General features: G+C 39.7%; 1 protein-coding gene across 1 annotated transcript in view; it reads left to right on the top strand.

Moving 5' to 3' along the window:
• Positions 1 to 21,401, top strand: part of ADGRA1 (adhesion G protein-coupled receptor A1) — a 469,964-nt gene that overhangs the window by 245,582 nt on the left and 202,981 nt on the right. Inside the window, exon 7 of the mRNA XM_073353951.1 lies at positions 4,841 to 5,054. Coding sequence (XP_073210052.1) covers positions 4,841 to 5,054 — 214 coding nt within the window. The remainder of the gene's footprint in view (positions 1 to 4,840; positions 5,055 to 21,401) is intronic.

Raw genomic sequence — 21,401 nt, 5'->3', positions numbered from 1 at the left:
TGCCAAACCAGCTTGATTTTCTTCTTTAACAGCATAACTGATTTGGTAGATGGGGGAATGAGGTGGACATAATATACTTATGAGGTGGACTTCAGCAAGGCTTTTGACACAGTCCCATTGGACATTCTGATAAGTAAGCTGGAGAAATGCGGGTTTGACAGAGCTACCAATGAGTGGTTAAACAACTGCAAACAAAGAGTAGCTATTAATGGAATGATGTGGGATTGGAGGGAGGTCTCAAGTGGGGTTCCACAGGGAGCTGTTCTGTGTCTGGTGTTGTTTAACATCTCTATTAAGGACCTGGATGTAGGCATAGAGAGCATACTGATCAAGTTTTCAGATGAGATAAAGAAAGGGTGTTGTTGCCAATACTGTGGAGAATAGAGCTAAGATTCAGAGGAATCTTGATAAATTGGAGAACTGGACTATAGACAACAAAATGAAATTCAACAAAGACAAATGTAAGGTGCCACACTTAAGGGAAAAAAAAACAAATGCACAAATACAGAATGGGGGGAAACTGGCTTGGCAGCAGCACTGCTGAGAAGGATCTGGGAGTTGTGGTGGATCACAGCCTAAACGTGAGTCAGCAATGCAATGCTGTTGCAAAAAAAGCAAATGCCATTTTAGGTTGCATTAACAGAGGCATAGCATGCAAGTCATAGGAGGCGATAGTACTGCTCTATTTGGCGCTGGTTAGGCCTCAGCTGGAGTACTGTGTCCAATTTTGGTCACTAATGTATAGAAAGGATGTAGAGAAACTAGAAAGGGTCCAAAGGCAAGCAACAAAGATGATCAAAGGGATGTAATGAAAGCCATATGAGCAAAGGCTGAAGGAACTGGAGATCTTTAGTTTGGAAAAGAGGATATTAAGTGGGGACACGATAGCAGTCTTCAAATACTTGAAAGGCTGCCATAAAAAAAGATAAAGTTGTTCTCTTTTGCCACAGTGGACAGCACAAGAGGCAATGGGTTCAAACTACAGCATAGCAGATTTAGATTAAATCTCATGAAAAACTTCCTAACTGTAAGAACAGTAGGACAATGGAACTGACTGCCTCAGGAGGTTGTGAAAGCTTATTCACTGTAGGTTTTCAAAAGGAGGCTGGATAGCCATCTGTCTTGGATGGTTTAGACGCTCAAATCCTGCATCTTGGCAAGGGGTTAGACTAGATGACCCTTCTGGTCCCTTTTAACCCTATGATTCTATTATTATTGGCCTCTCATCTCTTTTGCATGTGCCTGGCTGTGAAATGAACATTTTATTTACTGCAGTATTTTCCAATAATCATATAATAGTCTTGTCTCAGCCTATTTAAAGATATTTGCGCTGCCAAACTGAAAATATGATTAAATATATGTGAGTAGTTTATAGGCATACATTTTATTTAAGTGCTTTTAATATTGGGGTTGGTGGAAGCTAGAATTTTATACACTTTGTTCAATTTGCAATATATTATTCAGACAAAAACAGCTGGGCACATTTAAAGATTTAGCAAATCTGTTAGTTTAATCAGATGAATAACTACTCCACAGTGACCCACTGATTGTGGGGATTTTACTGGGTAGCAGGCTTGTAGTTTGAACAACCAATATGCTGAAGCATACCACAGGTAGTTTTATTGTTGACCAAAATATATTTAAAGATATGTTTCAGCAAATGAACATGGTTTCATTTTGGCAGTCTTTGTGATGTTTTTAAAGAACATTTTAAATGCACTGAAACCTTGTTTTTAGGTTGTAAGATGTCCTGTTTGTACTGTAAAAGACACAAATGTCAAAAGCACTGGATACAGGTTGGTGAATCATGTGTGCAATGTGGTTTCTTTCCATCACAGTAAATGAGGTTTGCTGACTGTGACGTTTTGGGGACTACTGAGATCAGCAAGGAGTTGTCACTGCCTGCCCCGTAACCTTGAGAGCCTTTGTTTGTTTGTTTGTTTGTTTGTTTGTTATTGTTTGGATCCCTGACACCAGTAGTAGCCATCCTGCAAGCATTTAAGGAGGCTCACCTGCCCAGTTACTCTTTGCAGGGTGACTCCAACAGCCCTTCCAGTCTCTAGTCTCCCCAAATATTTCTTCCATGAGTTCTTAATTACCAGACACTCAGGCCATTCCCCTCTGGTTCATCACCCCCACAAGGTGTGAAAACCTAACCCCAGTTATCAGCTCCCTTTGGCATAAACACTCCACACAGTTTGCACACCAGAGACCTGCTTGGGATAAAAATAAACAAAAAGTTTATACAATAGAAAAATCACAGATGGAAAGGTGAAATCATAAGGGAAAGCAAACATAAAAGTTGCACAGAAAATAAAGATAAAGATACAACCTCAGGCTTTACACTTTCTTAGGTAAAATGTCTTTTCTAATAAGAGGCAAAGAGTCCTGTGGCACCTTATAGACTAACAGACGTATTGGAGCATAAGCTTTCGTGGGTGAATACCCACTTCGTCGGATGCGTATTTATAACTGCCTCTGGAAAGCTTATGCTCCAATACATCTGTTAGTCTATAAAGTGCGACAGGACTCTTTGCCGCTTTTACAGATCCAGACTAACATGGCTACCTCTCTGATACTTTTCTAATAAGAGTTACCTATTGCCTTAAAACAATTTCCCAGCATATCCCCTAGTTGTAGGCGGGATCCACTGTTCATGAGCATCCTCCTTTCTCAAGACTGTCCCCTGAGTTCTGGAAAAAAAAGCTACAATCCCACATCTGCTTTTTAAAAGGCTTTTTTCCTTCTCTTCTCCTCTCCCTGCCCCCCAAGTCTACCCTGACTCATGGTTAATCAGAATGGGGAAATTTCCTCCTGATTTGGTGTCCAGGAGTCAGGATATTCTTTTCAATTTTAAGTTGTCTAAATGTCTTTCCGTGAACTCTAGTGGTCCACCGTTGTCCTTTCCTGGACTGGACAACAGAGAGTTACTTTAAGCCTGTTGCACGTAAACAACTGGCTTGGCAGGTGCGGCTCTCTGCTTAACTTCTCACCATCCTGCCATGAGGTGTAGTTGAATTTCTGCCAGAGATTATAAGCACAATTTTCTATATACAAAAATACATACATTCATAACCAGTCTTTACCATTAAGTTCAGAACATTACAGGCTTTCATAAAAGACCTTGAACTGATATGTTTTTATTGTACAATAACACAATATGCAATCAGTTGGTTTAACTGATCATTTTGGGGGTTAAAACCTTCTGTTCTCCCCTTAGGGTGTCTGGACCATGATTGCCACACTGACTAAGGTTCGCTAGAATAGTTTTATTGGCTTTTTCACTAATCACTCAAACATACACTCTACAGTATTCATGGTAAAAAAAAATCATTGCATAGGAGGACATAATTTACTGGGCAAAAGAGGAATTTTGTTTTAGTCTGGGTAAATTTCCATCTGGTAGTCTCCAAGGTGGTAAGCTTTTTTCTCAAGCATTTAAGGAGGAGAATTTCAGATTACCAGATTACTTTGAATGCATCCTTTTAACTCAAATATGTGGCGACATTTTTCAGAAAATGGAACTGAATCCAAAACCATTCTCAGTTGTTGAAACTCCAGCTAAATGCAACTTAATTCCTTTCTTTGCTCTTCCTCCTTCTCACTGGTTGTGTCAATGATTGTATGTCTTTAATTTTTGTCAAAGTTCTGTTAATTCTTTTTTCAATACAGCTTTGCTAGAGTAATAATTTACATGTTTAAAGACAAACTTTCTAATTTGTCCTGTTTTGCTTTAATAATCGGCAATAACAACTATTGTAGAACAACACTAACTTTTTATACTAAATGTGGATGGCTATAACAATCTGTGGATTTAGCCATTGTGGTTGCCAGCTGATTGCATAGGTGAACTGTGAAGAAAACAAATTTACCTTTTGCTCCAAGTTATGGTTAACCTAAAGGAGAGTTCCATTGGAAGTGAGTTGTCTTAGGGGGCATGTCTTTTAAAGGTAGCTGCAGCAGACATAGACAATCATCAGCTGACAAACAATTCAGCAGGTCTGATTACAGATGGTCCTTGATAGACAACATCTTTAAGTCTAAGATGTGCACTTAAACATAGCTGCAGAGTGTGTGTGTGTGTGTGTGTGTGTGTTTTTCACTAGTTGTAGAGAAAATAGATTTTCCCCACAAAAAATCTGATTATTCATGCTAGGAACTAAGTAGTGGGGCAAGTCATGATGAAGCTGAAGTTCAGTTCCTTGGAAGCCGCTATCGCTAGCTATGGGCTTGAGAAGCAGCTTCAGCCCCTCCACATCCACCTTATTTGTGAGGAACTCTGTATCTATGTAAGCAGATCCAATAGCTCCTTCCCCAACTCACCCTCAACAGTTCCCTCTGCCTCAGCATATTTTGGGATGGTGCAGAGCCCATCTTCACAGTGCACATGAGGCACAAAAGTCACCTTGGGCAGCCATTGTGCCATTGCTTCCTGGTAAAATAAATGCAGAGGCAATGACTGAATTAACTTCGGAGAATCCCAATCGATGAAAAAGTAATAAGACAAACTCATGTGCAAGAGAATTCAGAAAAAAATCCATTCTGTGCATGATGGGTGCAGTATTATACATGGTGTGTAGCCGGTATTGTATTTTTATTGCTTTATGCAGGAAAAGCAGTAGTAGATGTAGAGTAGATATTTGATTCCATATTTTGTCCTGTGCATGAAAAATGTTTGATCTTATCTGAAAGTGTTAAATTGTAGAACACTTGATTTCTTCTATAATGCATGCTGACACTTGTAGAAATAATAGCTATTAACAAAATCCAAGCAATTTTTGAAAAGCACACTATGGCCTGTTTTCCATTCCTTAAATAACAGGAATTTTTTTTTCTACAGCTGGACCTTTGGAACTGCCTCTTTTTGAACTGATACCATCACAAAGGCAGGTGGTTTTTCATGGAGACCGCTTGCCATTTCAGTGCACTGCAACATACGTTGACAACACTACCCAAGTACACTGGTACCATGACGGTCATCTTATTGGAACCGATGAAGAGAGTGGCATATTTGTGGAGGACAGCATAATACATGACTGCTGTTTAATTACACGGTAATGTATACACATTTTAATGATATACAGTACTGCAGGCAGTGCAAACAAATGCAAAATAAATAACAAGCCTAACAGGAATGTGCAGAAAGATTAGTTTGAGTTGGTGAAATGGAAGTGTTCCATATGCATGGTGTTGAACCTTAAGAGATAGAGGCATGGAATCGTCGTATCTATACATGGATGCATATTCTAACCTTCATTTTTCTAGTCTACATGCTACCATATTCAGATTAGAACTTAAAGAATCACTGAGAAAATGTTGGTGTCTCTGACTTGCTCTGGAATTGGGAGCTGGAGAAAACTCCAAGATAATGATTAGTGGTTCTGACACATAGGGTGATGAAAGGAATGGGGAAAAAATTAAATAAAGTTTTAATAACTCACTTTAATAACTTTAATAATAATAGGAGAACTTTAACTCTTAGCCAGACCACTTTTTGCTGAGACTATCTGGAACAGCAAAGTGGGATCCAGCTACGAAAAACTATAAATAGAAGAGATTGGATGAATTTACTTAGGATCCAGCACATTATATACTATCATGATGGGAATCTTAGCCCTGGTCTACACTAGGACTTTAGGTCGAATTTAGCAGCATTAAATTAACGTAAACCTGCACCCGTCCACACGATGAAGCCCTTTTTTTCGACTTAAAGGGCTCTTAAAATCGATTTCCTTACTCCACCCCTGACAAGTGGATTAGCGCTTAAATCGACGTTGCCGGCTCGAATTTGGGGTACTGTGGACACAATTCGATGGTATTGGCCTCCGGGAGCTATCCCAGAGTGCTCCATTCTGACCGCTCTGGACAGCACTCTCAACTCAGATGCACTGGCCAGGTAGACAGGAAAAGAACCGCAAACTTTTGAATCTCATTTCCTGTTTGGCCAGCGTGGCAAGCTGCGGGTGACCATGCAGAGCATGGTGACCATGCAGAGCTCAAGAAAAAAGGTGCAAAACGATTGTCTGCTGCTGCTTTCACGGAGGGAGGGAGGGAGGGAACGGGGGCCTGATGCTATGACGATATGTACCCAGAACCACCCCCGACAATGTTTTAGCCCCATCAGGCATTGGGATCTCAACCCAGAATTCCAATGGGCAGCGGAGACTGCTGGAACTGTGGGATAGCTACCCACAGTGCAACACTCTGGAAGTCGACGCTTGCCTCGGTACTGTGGAAGCATTCCACCAAGTTAATGCACTTAATGCACTTAGAGCATTTTCTGTGGGGACACACACACTCGAATATATAAAAACGATTTCTAAAAAAACGACTTCTATAAATTCGATCTAATTTCATAGTGTAGACATACCCTTACAGTTACTTTAATTAGATAAACTTGTCTTTTGCATCTGGTTAGAACCTGTCTTTACAGGTATCTACAATCTTAGCTATGACCATCCTCAGATGTTTTAGATGTGAAAAAATGTTGAAAGAATAGAGTAGCATTGTCATAAATATAAAGGGAAGGGTAAACCCCTTTGAAATCCCTCCTGGCCAGGGGAAAGCTCCTCTCACCTGTAAAGGGTTAAGAAGCTAAAGGTAACCTCGCTGGCACCTGACCAAAATGACCAATGAGGAGACAAGATACTTTCAAAAGCTGGGAGGAGGGAGAGAAACAAAGGGTCTATGTCTGTCTTTATGCTGGTCTTTACCGGGGATAGACCAGGAATGGAGTCTTAGAACTTTTAGTAAGTAATCTAGCTAGGTATGTGTTAGATTATGATTTCTTTAAATGGCTGAGAAAAGAATTGTGCTGAATAGAATAACTATTTCTGTCTGTGTATCTTTTTTGTAACTTAAGGTTTTGCCTAGAGGGGTTCTCTATGTTTTTGAATCTAATTACCCTGTAAGATATCTACCATCCTGATTTTACAGGGGGGATTTCTTTATTTCTATTTACTTCTATTTTTACTAAAAGTCTTCTTGTAAGAAAACTGAATGCTTTTTCATTGTTCTCAGATCCAAGGGTTTGGGTTGGTGGTCACCTATGCAAATTGGTGAGGCTTTTTATCCAACATTTCCCAGGAAAGGGGGAGTGCAAGTGTTGGGAGGATTGTTCATTGTTCTTAAGATCCAAGGGTCTGGGTCTGTAGTCACCTAGGCAAATTGGTGAGGCTTTTTACCAAACCTTGTCCAGGAAGTGGGGTGCAAGGTTTTTGGGAAGTATTTTGGGGGGAAGGACGCGTCCAAACAGCTCTTTCCCAGTAACCAGTATTAGTTTGGTGGTGGTAGCGGCCAGTCCAAGGACAACGGGTGGAATATTTTGTACCTTGGGGAAGTTTTGACCTAAGCTGGTAAAGATAAGCTTAGGAGGTTTTTCATGCAGGTCCCCACATCTGTACCCTAGAGTTCAGAGTGGGGGAGGAACCTTGACAAGCATATAATTGAAGTAAAAGGTTGATTGCATAAAAAACATATTTTTAAAATATCATCTAATAAAAAGGTTGTCTGATAGTGAACATACCATGTTGGCTTGTGCCTCTGTTTTGTCTTTTAGTTTTTCCCTCCCTTTATTTTTATTCATATATTTGTTTTTGGTTCCCATTATGTTGGCAAAAACTAGCTCTGAAAGCAACTAACCTATTGTAAATATCCCTTCAGCAGATCCCCAGCCAGTTTCCCTATGTGATCAGGAAGAATCAATCCTTTAAGGCTGTTTGTATTCTTTACCACCACCTTTCTCTGTCTAAAAAACACAGTGAAAGTAACCATACTAATTGCCTTTTGGAACATCATTAATTTATTTCCACCTCAACCACTTTCTATTAATGTAATTTACCCAAAATGCTTCTTGAACTGTCAAACTAAGGTTATGGAAGGGTTGTTTTGTATATAATAAATTGCTTCCAAACCATTTGGGGCTTTCCTACTTTAGTGATTTTTGCGGAGTCTCCTTATTGGCGATTTGACCCTATTTGGTTTTTGATAGATGGAGAGATGTGGAAGAGATCTATTCTTTCATCTATTAATTTGTAATAGCAATGTCAAGGGGTGTAATGGATAATGAACAAGAATATTATACCAATTAAGATGGTAATGCCAAGTGTATGAGCTGGGATAAGTGCTGCTAAATCACTTTAATTTAAGCATGTGCTCCTTATTTCCATGATATCAGAATTAAGAGACATACTCTTAATTACCATCATTACACTCTTCAACCAAATTGTCTTTTATACTATATGAAGAATTTGTAGGAAGGGAGAGGGTCATAGTACACTGAAGTATTAAATTGTCTGATCATATTAGGGTCTGCAAAATTGCTACTGCTTCCTCTTTAAAAAGTTAGATTATGGAGCAATGAAACTGAATTTATTTATGATTGCCAGCTGTGTGTCCAATCATAAAATAAAAATCTAGGCCTATAGTAATACTTCAATAAAGATTATGGGGCTTCTGTCTACCACTTTAAAGGGTGCTCTTAAACAGATGCTTGAAATTACTATGTTATAATAGTGTATGGAATATTGATGGATCTGGAAACATTAATTTGCTGATGGACTGTAGGCTAGAAAGTTTCTTTTTTTAAACAGTACAATGCTAAAGGCATATTATATGCAATATGCAAAATGACTCTGCCAAGGTATTTTCAGAATATTTAAAAATTGGAAGTGTAAAACAAATTATTTTCATGACTGACTTTATTTTCTCGATTGGTTGTAGATTTCACTTTTTATACATTACAGCCCCTATCCTGTAATACTTCAGTTTGTTATATGTCAAGGCCCCAATCCTGCTGGCATAGTGCTGCCATTGAACTTATGGCTCTGTGTGGGTGCTGGGGCCCACCAAAATAGGGCTCATCGTAGCATCAGGGCTTACCGTTGCTTATGAGTGCAGTGCTGTTAAAACTGGTCTCTCTTGTTCTTCTATTATTATTAAACAAAACTATTCTTCAAATAATTAATGTTAAAAAAGTTGTTTGGACTCTGCAAACAGATACTAAAAATACATTAGTAAAATTTTAGTCCTAAAATCACTTGACAGCATTTTCTAAGCTTTATGTCATTGTATAGAATGGTTTTGTTTATATTTGCTGCAGTTATTATTACTGTTTCAGAGTAACAGCCGTGTTAGTCTGTATTCGCAAAAAGAAAAGGAGTACTTGTGGCACCTTAGAGACTAACCAATTTATTTGAGCATGAGCTTTCTGTAGCTCACGAAAGCTCATGCTCAAATAAATTGGTTAGTCTCTAAGGTGCCACAAGTACCCCTTTTCTTATTATTACTGTGTTTTACTGTAGTCCTTAGGGTCCCCAGTCATAGACTACCACTCTGTGATAGGCACTGTACAACTCTAAATAAAAAATCCCTCCCCTGAGGAACTTACATAGTATCAGTACATAAATAAAACTACTCCTTCCTGCAGTTCTTAAAGTACTACCTACTGCCCTCCTATGCATGTAGCTCCCATTGAAATCTATTCTGTTCCTGTGATTGCACTGAGGGCAGAATTTGACCCATAATGCTTAGCAGCTTATGGTTCTACTTCTGACGCTGACTTTGAACAAAGAGGTGCTGTTCCAAAAGCAACTTATTTAAACAGTTGTAGATTATTATTTTATTTGGTAGCTCCAGATTTCCAGATATTTGTAGACATGGATTTGTAACAAAAGTATCCTCCTAAATCTTTCCATTTTATTAATTGGCAACATGCAAGGATAGAATATCAAATGCATATTTATGTCTCATGGTAAAACAAAATAAAATAAATACTTTTTCTTCTGCTAATTATAGATTTTTGAAACCGTAGTCTGTCTTGATATTTTTCTTGGCAAAGGGTATTTCCTTATGGGATATTCAAAAGGGTGTTTTCAATTCTGCTGCTAGCTCACATTTACCATTTCTTGCCAACAATAATAGTATTTGATTTTGCTCATGTTGAACTTTCCGTCATTATTCGTGTGTGTGTGTGTGTGTGTGTGTGTCATATCCAGAAATTGACTTGTTTGTACCAAGGCAGTGCTAGTTTCTTAGGGCTAGACCATTAGATTGGGGCCTAGCTCAAGGTAAGGGGCAGGGCAATACCACATGATCCCTGGAGCAGCCCAGAAGGGAGACTAACTCATTTGAGCACCATCATCCTCCTGATCTTCTCACTGTTCTGGGGAGGGTGTCACAGTATTTGCTTACTGATACACTGGCATAACTAAAACTTACAGGTGTGTGTGGAGTCTAGGCTCCAGCTACTCCCTTCAGCACTTCCCACCCACTTTGGGGTGAGGGTGGGAAATGTAGCCTGCTTCCCACTTTCACAGGAAGCTATAATACAGTGCATTAGCACAAGGAGTAAGGGAGATGACTAATACCCCCTGTATTCCCTGCTGCTTGTATGCAAGGTGTGCCACAATCTGGCCTTTAGTTTGTAGGGAAACTCCAGTGGTTTGATATAGTAGCCACCCTTTTACTGATGACTTAGCTACTGGGGGCTTTTTAGGACTTAAGGACCTTTTAAAAATTGGGATTTTAAATGAAACTGAGGAGACAATTTTAAGTGAAGGTGTGAAATAAAGAGCAGGATTGATACACAGACAGTGAAGACATTGACACTCTGATTTATACTGTCATCTCATTTTTGTCCCATTCTATTTGCTGTCCTTTGAGTTTACACACGTGGACTCCAATCCTGCAAACCCTCTAGGCACACAAGTAACGTTGAGGGCTATTTGCACATGTACAGTGATTTAATGTGTAAATATTTCAGGATTATAGCTTATGAAATGGTTTGGTAACACAAAGGTCTTAGATTTGATAACAGTTTATGATAAATTATAGACATTCTAGGAGACTACACATTATCAGCGCTTTTCTAAAACTGTTCTTTTGGTTTTGTTTTCCACTGGCTGGGCAGATAATGTTATTTTTTACAAAAAAATTCTCTTCCACCTAAGGACTTGCTCAGTTTTACTTCCAGGTAAAAGCAGCCTTTCTGCCAACAGAAGTGTTATGTACAGCAAACGACAGCTATCTCCTCACACTTCAACCCATTTTTGTACTTTATTGTTCTGAGGAGTTGCCAGTAAGCAGGTACTACAATTATATAGTTTAGCATTGATCTTTTTTTTTAGATTTTCTGTTCAAAGAGAAAATATTGTAGTTGTCAAGAATCCATCAGCTCCTCAGTAGTGAGAGATTTTTTTCAGCTAATTGCATTAGTTACCCAATAGACTGTAATGACTACTTTAGAGATACTTTGTTCTATCCTGTAAATACTTATTTAGACAGTGTTTAACAGCACTTATTTGGCTTTCGTGGTTGCTGTGGGGCTATTATGGTTTGTGAGGCTCTTTTTGAAAATAGTGAATTGTGCAGTAGGTTAAGAACCCATGAAAGTAGATGTTGCTAATGGGAAAACTAGCATGCCCTTAACTGAAGCCGAGATAGTAGGTGCTATTAGAAGGCACATTATTCACATCATCTAAGTACTTGATCGTCATGCTATGTAGATTCAAATGCCACCATGAATTTATGCCGATATGTCCCACCCATGAACCATTGCAAATGATAGTTTTCCTTTTAAAATGTGTCCAAAGTATAGAGCTGTGAGCTGCCATAGATGTACATTTAGAGTATTTAGAATACATTACCAAAAGGAAATATGCCTAGGAATCTGAGCTTTTCATGCACGTAGCATTTCCTCATGCTTTTCCAGCAGAGTCCTCTGCATATGTTGTGATGAGCTGTCTTGGACTGAGTGTTAATGATTAAGGAAAGAGGAAACACCTGTTTGAGACAATAAGAACAAAATTACCACTGATCCTTTAAGAGATGCAAGGGTAGGAGAAAAAAGGAGTGAACTAAAATTCTGCAGAGTGCATATTCCTTAAAGCTCCTGTTCCTGGAGGAAAGTGATTAGATGTAAATCGCAGATTTTTTTGTAAGTAAGTTTATAATCCTCATGGTTGCAAAGGAAAGTTCGAAAACAGGACGCACAAAGACTCAAAAACCAGAAAGCAAATAAAAAGCTCAACGCTTTTTACAAAATATATCATGATCTTAAAGCCAAGCTCATGATTTTTTAGTTTCTGACTCATTATTTATAAATTGTTGGGATTGATAATACTGCAGTTTATTTATAAATTGTTGGGATTGATAATACTGCAGTTGGCAAAGGAATTTCATTGGGTGAGAGGAAGAGTTGCAAAAGCATGCTAACAAAATGAGGATGGGACAAGGTGTGGCTGTTGAGAGAGAACACGCTGTGGGCATCAAGACGTGCCAAGAGTTAGGCTGTCAGTTTCATGGCAATTTTGAGATCCAGCAGAAGGAATGACACATTTGCAGAAGTTCTGGTGGACAGGAAGTGGGGAACTAGTGATTTCCAGATTCTCTTATCAGTTTTTGGCAGAACTGGTAACCATACATTTCCCCGGGAAGAGTTGTGAGTGAACTTGTGGTGGTGCTAATATGTTAGGAGCATTTTGAGAGTTGTGTTCCAGAGATAAATAGATTGCAACCCAGATGCATAATTAGGTGAGGCTATATGAGTGTCAAGTGATGACAGAGTCTGGGAGACTGAATCTAGGCAAGACAAAAAGACAACGGTTGTGAGGATAAGAGGAGAGACCAAGAAATCTGATTCATCCAATAGATTTTTGAGAAGGACTTTATGTACTGCTATCAGTTACCTCTTGGTGATGGATGAGCAGCTAAAGGGCATATTCAGAGGCCAGTGGTAATCAGCAGTAATTGTATAGTGCTGATATTTTGTTTGTACATCATTTGAGCAGCAATCTTGGGTTCTATTTGATGCTTAATTGCTGAACAGCTAGGTAAATGACTTAGCAAAGCAAAAACCCATTTAACTTGTAAATCAATGCTCCTACACCATTTTGAGATTACCTTAAACTTCAGACTGTGCAACAGACAAAGGATACTGAAAGCACAAAAAGTCCTTATTGCTAATACTTTTAGAAAAGAATCCCATCTCACACAGTATTTTTAGACTGTAAAAAAAATGCTAAAAATCAGTGCAGTTTTTTTGGAAGGATACAGACATAGGGCTTAATTATCTGTGAAGAACAAGAGAGTTTTCACATTAATTAATTGGAAGAGTAATGTTAGGATTTTTCTGAAATAATCTGAATTGATTAAATAAAATCCAGTGATAAGGGAGATGATTTACCATTTGTAACTTATTAAAGATGTGAGAATAGTTTAAAATAAATTTGTGAGCTAAATGTATGAATCCTGTGGAAAACAACAGGGCAGATATGGTACTTTCTACTTGTTTGATGGAATAAAGGCAACTGCAAAAAGTTGTCTTGTGATATACTATCTGACTGCTTAATTTTGAGAATACTGAAATATTAAGAGATAAGAACATTAATCAAAACAAGTATTGTAAAGTGAAAAGTTTTGGCTGAAAGGCTAAAAACAATTCTTGTTTCCTAAAGAAAATAGGAACTGATAGCTATCTTGGGGCCCACTCATCTCCCTATGAGATGTACTTAGAGGGGACCTCGCACAATTGAATCTTCCAGCATGGAACGGTGGAAGGGTCAGCTGCCTCTGTGGCACTGATCTCCCCTTCCCTCACTTCCCCCACCCACAAGCCATCAGCAGTATATCAGGTCAGGATCTGTGTGTGGAGAAAGAGTTGGCCTGGACGGTGCAGGTAGTGCACACAAGCCCCACAGGGAATCTGAGCTTATCAGGGCTCATTGAGAACATCCTGAGCAGCCCTTGGCAACTCACCACCCTGGCAGGAATCAAGACACTTTTTGACTGTTTATAGCCCTTTGATCTGGCAACTGCCCACTCTGGCAAAACAAGATGTATAACATGTTGGAGACAGGATTTTTGAAGTCAACAGTTTGCCCCATTGTCTTTCAAGTGTCTACCTAGATGTTCTTATCTGGGAAGTCATTGGATTGCTTCCCTGTTTGTTATTCCCATAGCCTTCTCTTGCTAAATCAATGCATTCACACAGGCAAATCTTCTGACCCAAGTAACCCTGACTGACCAGGTTTCATACAGTATTCATAAATTGTTACATTACAATATTCATAAGTACAAGTGATTAGATAGCAGCCACACTTCAGCCATATTGCTGTGCAAGCATTTGAACTACAAACTTGAGAAAGAAATAATTTCAAATTAAAAAATTAGTTAGTGTAGTGAACTGAGCATTGCCTTTTTCTGGCTAGTCCCAAAGGCCTGTAATCAAGTAATCAAGAATCATCAAAAAGAGGTTAACACTTCTCGTGAATCATCTGGGAAATGTTTTTACTTAAAAAGCTTTTTATGCAATTTTGACTCTGTTGGACTGATTGTCACAATGATATTTTTGTCTGAAAACCTCTCCTAGTGTACAAGTCACAAGAACTATGCAAGTGGAATAAAACTTTCTCAGGATACAATATTCCAGTCTATAGAATACTACTTCTCCGAGAGCAAATGGAAGATGTACAACAGGTCTAACTGCATTGTACCAAACAACTGCTGTGGCAGTCAAACAAATTCCAATATAGCTGACTATTTATTGTCTGCTGATATTTTTTTAAAGCAATAAAACAAACTACACCCCTCCCCCAAGCCTTTCAACTAGTGAACCATTGGCTAATTAATAAATGTACAGTATACTTTAAAAAAACACCAGGCCAGATCCTGCCCTGTTAGGGCAGCTTTATAGCACTCTTCTGGTACAAAACCCAGTTGTCAGATGATTTACCCAACCTAGAGGAATCCTTGAGTGGCGTGTACCTGCTCTTTTGACAAGTTCTGTGTGGGCAAGGCTCTCTTATGTCCCAGCTAACTCTGGTTGCTGAGAGAAATTAGAGCAGCTCACCCTCCTGATGAATGGATTGGTACAGATTGGATCCAGGAGGCATAAGACCACTTTCGCATACAGCCCTTTGAACACTCCGTAGCTACAGCTGAGTATCTGGGCTCTGACTATATCTGATGGGCTTCGAGATTAAAAAAGCTAATCTGTCATGTGTTACAGACAGTCAGTATGCAGCAGATTTCCCATTGCACAGTGAGAAATTGCCACTTGTCTCCAATATTAATATTTCTGTATTTATTATCTTATTTATGAGAAAGTATTTCATGGAACTGTACACTGAGTCACAGAATCACTGACCCTACTTTGAAAACATATACTTCACCTTTGGCCAAGTACTTGGTGGCAGATGGAGCGTATTATCCTATGACAATGTTGACCATTGATGTCTCTTCAGTCAGTATCATTCATTTGAATAACAGAAATAAAACTAATCTCCAGGATCATTTGTCTCCTGTGTTGAAGGTATATGTCTTATATTTTTGTCAACATATTTTTATTGTAATGCTGCAATAGATCACTTTCTCCATTCCATTAACATCTCTTAAATTTAATCCACAGTGTAGCATGTTAGGCACTATTTAAATCACAATGAAACTTAATGTTTAATATAGTCAATATTTTGAGTGTCTGTTTTTTCAACACATAGATTGAATTAAATGATTAGTAATGTGTTTTATATATTTGATCAGAAGAAATAGAAAATACAGTGTATTGAATTTGCTATGACTTTGACAAATTGATTACACCTGGAATATATTTGCTAGACCTCGTCTGTGTTGCATAGAAGACCCTGAATAAGTACTTTAATCTTCCCTTTCTCTTGCTGCTGCCTGACACAAATTTTCTTTAAAAGTCCATCAGTTCTCTAAAGATATTTATTTCCTGGGTAGTTCTGACAATTGGTCAGAGAGATCAGATTCGCAATATAAATTCGTTTTAAATGCCCAGACTTGCACATTGTCTTTTGATTTTCCATGCTTTAACCTTTTATCCTCCGTGAAAGACTGCATTCCCAGCAGCAGCAGACTCCAGGGATCATCATTTTTTAAATTCTTTGTTAGTATTAATAATTTATGGAGGCATGGATTAGATATAGGCTATGCCGGCTTTTTGCCTAAATTGTGGAAACCAATTCTCTGTGTCTGTCTGAAGAAGAATGAATCATAGAATCATAGAATATCAGGGTTGGAAGGGACCCCAGAAGGCCATCTAGTCCAACCCCCTGCTCGAAGCAGGACCAATTCCCAGGTTAATCATCCCAGCCAGGGCTTTGTCAAGCCTGACCTTAAAAACCTCTAAGGAAGGAGACTCCACCACCTCCCTAGGCAACGCATTCCAGTGTTTCACCACCCTCTTAGTGAAAAAGTTTTTCCTAATATCCAATCTAAACCTCCCCCACTGCAACTTGAGACCATTACTCCTCGTTCTGTCATCTGCTACCATTGAGAACAGTCTAGAGCCATCCTCTTTGGAACCCCCTTTCAGGTAGTTGAAAGCAGCTATCAAATCCCCCCTCATTCTTCTCTTCTGCAGACTAAACAATCCCAGCTCCCTCAGCCTCTCCTCATAACTCATGTGTTCCAGACCCCGAATCATTTTTGTTGCCCTTCGCTGGACTCTCTCCAATTTATCCACATCCTTCTTGAAGTGTGGGGCCCAAAACTGGACACAGTACTCCAGATGAGGCCTCACCAATGTCGAATAGAGGGGGACGATCACGTCCCTCGATCTGCTGGCAATGTTCCTACTTATACATCCCAAAATGCCATTGGCCTTCTTGGCAACAAGGGCACACTGCTGACTCATATCCAGCTTCTCGTCCACTGTCACCCCTAGGTCCTTTTCCGCAGAACTGCTGCCTAGCCATTCGGTCCCTAGTCTGTAGCTGTGCATTGGGTTCTTCCATCCTAAGTGCAGGACTCTGCACTTATCCTTATTGAACCTCATCAGATTTCTTTTGGCCCAATCCTCCAATTTGTCTAGGTCCTTCTGTATCCTATCCCTCCCCTCCAGCGTATCTACCACTCCTCCCAGTTTAGTATCATCCGCAAATTTGCTGAGAGTGCAATCCACACCATCCTCCAGATCATTTATGAAGATATTGAACAAAACCGGCCCCAGGACCGACCCTTGGGGCACTCCACTTGATACCGGCTGCCAACTAGACATGGAGCCATTGATCACTACCCGTTGAGCCCGACAATCTAGCCAGCTTTCTACCCACCTTATAGTGCATTCATCCAGCCCATACTTCCTTAACTTGCTGACAAGAATACTGTGGGAGACCGTGTCAAAAGCTTTGCTAAAGTCAAGAAACAATACATCCACTGCTTTCCCTTCATCCACAGAACCAGTAATCTCATCATAAAAGGTGATTAGATTAGTCAGGCATGACCTTCCCTTGGTGAATCCATGCTGGCTGTTCCTGATCACTTTCCTCTCATGCAAGTGCTTCAGGATTGATTCTTTGAGGACCTGCTCCATGATTTTTCCAGGGACTGAGGTGAGGCTGACTGGCCTGTAGTTCCCAGGATCCTCCTTCTTCCCTTTTTTAAAGATTGGCACTACATTAGCCTTTTTCCAGTCATCCGGGACTTCCCCGTTTCGCCACGAGTTTTCAAAGATAATGGCCAATGGCTCTGCAATCACAGCCGCCAATTCCTTCAGCAATTGACCACAAAAGTTAAATGCCACAAAAGTTAAAAACCTGTTCATGTTCCAGTAATTTATTTTTGTTTTTCCCCTGTACGGAGATTGGTTCTTGCAAAGTTATATAGGAAATTCGGTCAGATTCTAAAACCTTTCTGAAGGAAAGATTATCAAAATAGGCTGCTGTAGTCTCCCCCTCCCTTGGTTGTTGTTTTTTCTGACATGTAAATGACTATCAGAATGTAAGATAAATGTTGCTAAGGTATTACTTGGGGACAAGAAATGAGTAACTCTACAAAACATGACCTAGTTCCGATCTGCCTAATTAGTTAAGCATAGCTATAATGAAGAAAATCTATGCTTCAAATGAAAATCTTTTGCCATAGGTTAACTGATTAAATGGATATGCTTTCTGCCTGTATTAAGCTTCCTCACTTAGCAATGACCAACACTGCAGGGTGTTGTAGAGTATTATAACGACTTTTCATGGAACAGTTTCAGTTGCATATTGTGGTTAATTTTCCAGCATGTCAATCATTACATTTGAGAGAGGACTCCTATCATGCATGAGTTCTCCCAGCACAAAAAGGAAAAAATATGTATATCCTTGCGATAGGGTTTGCAGACCCCTCACTAAGACTAAAGGGGTGATGGGGCAGTACTGGGCCAAGAAGGCCCTGGCCCTCAGCAGCTGCGAAGCATGCTCCAAATAGGAGACCTGTTTGAAATGGGACTCTGGCAATCAAGCTGCTGGGAGAGTGTAAAAGAGGCTGTACCCAGGGAGGAAGCCAGTTAGTACCTTCTAGGAATACACAGGGGAAGGAATGTGGGTAAGGCCCAACCAGTCAGCCAGAAACCTGACCCCTTTTTCTCTCCCCTTCTCCCTGACAAGGAGGAAATCACTGAACACTGCGAAGTGAGCTGGGAAGCCCCAGCCGACTGTCAGAATCACTGAGACTACTTGAACAACCTTCTGTCAGAAGGGAAGCAGAGAGCTGCGACCATTCCCCAAACGAAGGAAGTCCGTGGGTGGTAGTGGTGGTGGTGGGTGGGGGGGGATTTGGAGGTGGCCCAGGAGAGGCTGGTCTGGGGTATCAGCCAGAGAGGATAGACACATCCCTTGGGCTCTGGACCATGCGCAGAGAGATCACCCGGGTCTCCTTACTCTTCCCTTTGCCCCAGTCCAACATAGAGAAGGACAGACTGTAACTTGGCTGCCAGACCCTGAGATTGATCTGACAAAGCCCCCTGTCCCGCCGGGCTTTGGAGACTGTTGTGCCACAGCATGTCCACTGAGCCAGAAGGCCTCTGAGTGAACCCCACTACAATCGTCTTCCTTGCTTTCAAGGTTCTGTGTTATAAGGTGCATGACAAATTGAACAACATTTGTGCTACTCGGCCCTTTGACCTCATCAGGCAGCTTTCCAGTCAGAACACTTCCATTCCAAATTGCAGTAATCCCCTCTTGTGAACACCTAGGCTTTCCTGGACTGTACCTCTTGGCATGTCACAAGTTTCTATTGGAAATGGCAACTACTGCACTTCTCAAGAAGAGAGAGAGAATCCATTCCAATTTTAGGAAAGGCATGATGCCCGCTGCAGTGGGCTCTTTCTGTCCTCTGCTTCACCCCTTGGAAAACTCACTACTGCCACAAGGTCTGCTGAGTGAACTCGTGGGAATGATCCTTAGCCTTTGTGGGATCTGAAGGAGAGATGGCAGCCAGAGGCACAACTAAATGCATCTCTTGTGAGCAGGAGGGACCAGAAGCCTCCATCCTCCTCATGTCTTGATTCCTCTCTGATCAAGCTGCCTAAATTCAGCATTCTTCTAGGCTCATGTGGGGACTGAGAGTTTCTACCTGTTGCCAAGACTCACCACCATCCTCAAGGAAGCTCAAGAGCAGCCTGTTATTAGGAGCCAAAAACCACTATTATTATTGGAACCTTTGAGAAGGCTGCTATAATAATGCCAAGACACAGCATAAGTAGTGTACCTCCTGGAAAGGTTTACAAAGGAGTACAAAATTCTATACGGACCCATGCTTTCCTTAAAGTCTTCCAGAAACCTGAAGTTGCTAAGGATTATAGGTAAAAAAATGTTTAAGACATCATGTTGAGTGGCAGGACAATTTACAGGCTTCTCTTTTTAAGAATGTAAAAGGTTTCTCTACTTGACCAGTTCCCAAAAAGCCTCCGGGGGGAATAAAATCAATTAATCATTTGTCATATCCAGATGGTAAGAAAATGAACAATTTCACCATTGGGCTCTCTACCCAAAATGTTCCTAGAGGAATATAAATTCATTCTTAATTTGCCATGGCCAGATGGTAATTCGTACCCTAGTCATTCTGAAGGGTCTTCTGCTTTGCTTAACGCTGGATCTGGCCTTTTATTTTGTCCACCATTAGTCAAGGCTCATAGAAGGCTAAATGAGTCTGAATGTCAGCTTCCTCATATAATCTCAGACAACGCTGATCTCTTGTACTTCTAATGTAAGGACTGATGTTATGCTAGTAAATATTTGCCTTTGGAGCTGTGTGAAAACTGAGTTAATTACAAACAAAGACTATGTTTAGTAGTAGTTAAGATTATGGAAAAACTTCATGCAATCAGAACCTTAAAAGAATGCAAATAAGAAGTTAAGGGGAAAGACATGTACATTCCTTTCCACCTTCATATTTCCCACAATGCTGTTGATAATGCAGTCCAGTACCCCCATAAGGCTTTCACATCTGTATCCAGCAGATACCCAAAAGCAACTTCAACTTCATCAAACTTGTACTCAAATGCAAAACCTTAACAGTGATCTCATCTGCTTTTTTATCAATTATATCAATAGGTTAGCTCATCTGACTGTCATATATTCCACGCATTTCAGAAGTTATTCTGCCCCAACGCTACTGTGAGGTCATTTTTAAAAAAAAACGTTTTATTGAAAAACAGTTTCAATGGAAATTTTTCAACCAGCTTGAAGATATTGTCCCCAGCTGACTGTGAAGGTGATGTGAAAATATTTGTGGTCTGAAAGAGTAAATTTAATTTAGGAATCATTATCAACTGGCAATGATATTGAAGTGACTAGCTGAGACGGTCGTCCTCCATTGTTTATGGGGAAAAAATGGGAATGTAGGTTGCTGAGTGAATCAATCAGTTGTAGTCTATTTTTATATAGATAAAAGCATCTGTTCAACTAGTTTATATGTGAGGAAATCGGACACCTTCATGCAGCTAATGTGTTGTGGTTTAATTTATTCATCATGATTTAAGTTGAAAGAAAGTGGAAATTTATCAAGTTTAAGATGACAAAATTCAGTAACTGGTACAATTCTTTTTACTACACATTGCCTTTAAAAATTGTCAAACTCATTACAGATAACTTGAAGGACCACCAAATACCTGCCGATAAGGTCTTGTTTTAACTACCTCAAATTTTGTTTTGATATCGGTTTGACAGTTACTGAACTATGTGATGTTGTTTTATCATGTACATTTATTACTTGCCCTGCATTCTGCCCATAATCCATTTCTTCCAGAACAACTAAGATTCCAAGTCACTGAGCAGCTTTGAACAGCTGCCATATTTGTAAAACAATAAAAATTTTCAGGGAGATGTTGCCTTTCCCACCCTCCCAACTCCTTTTTAAATCCAGAGTTTCTTTCTAGAAATGCACTTCCTTGAGGATCAGAACGAGCAATATTCATTTCTGGATCAGTGACAGATTTACGGTCTAATATTTTGTGATTTGTTTATTAGAAAGCAAGCTTTTTTCAATGGTGTATATTTTTCATGGTAGATCATGACACTTTACAGCTTTAAATATTAATATGAATTATGTAAATAAAAGGTTTTAGGTACCTTTTAAAGGTGTTTTATTATTTATTTGTTTGTTTGTTAGTGACTATA

This window comes from Lepidochelys kempii, chromosome 7 (assembly GCF_965140285.1).
Source record: "Lepidochelys kempii isolate rLepKem1 chromosome 7, rLepKem1.hap1, whole genome shotgun sequence".
Taxonomy (NCBI): Eukaryota; Metazoa; Chordata; order Testudines; family Cheloniidae; genus Lepidochelys; species Lepidochelys kempii.
Note: the sequence above shows the minus strand (reverse complement) of the source record. Positions and strands in the feature narration are given on the sequence as shown.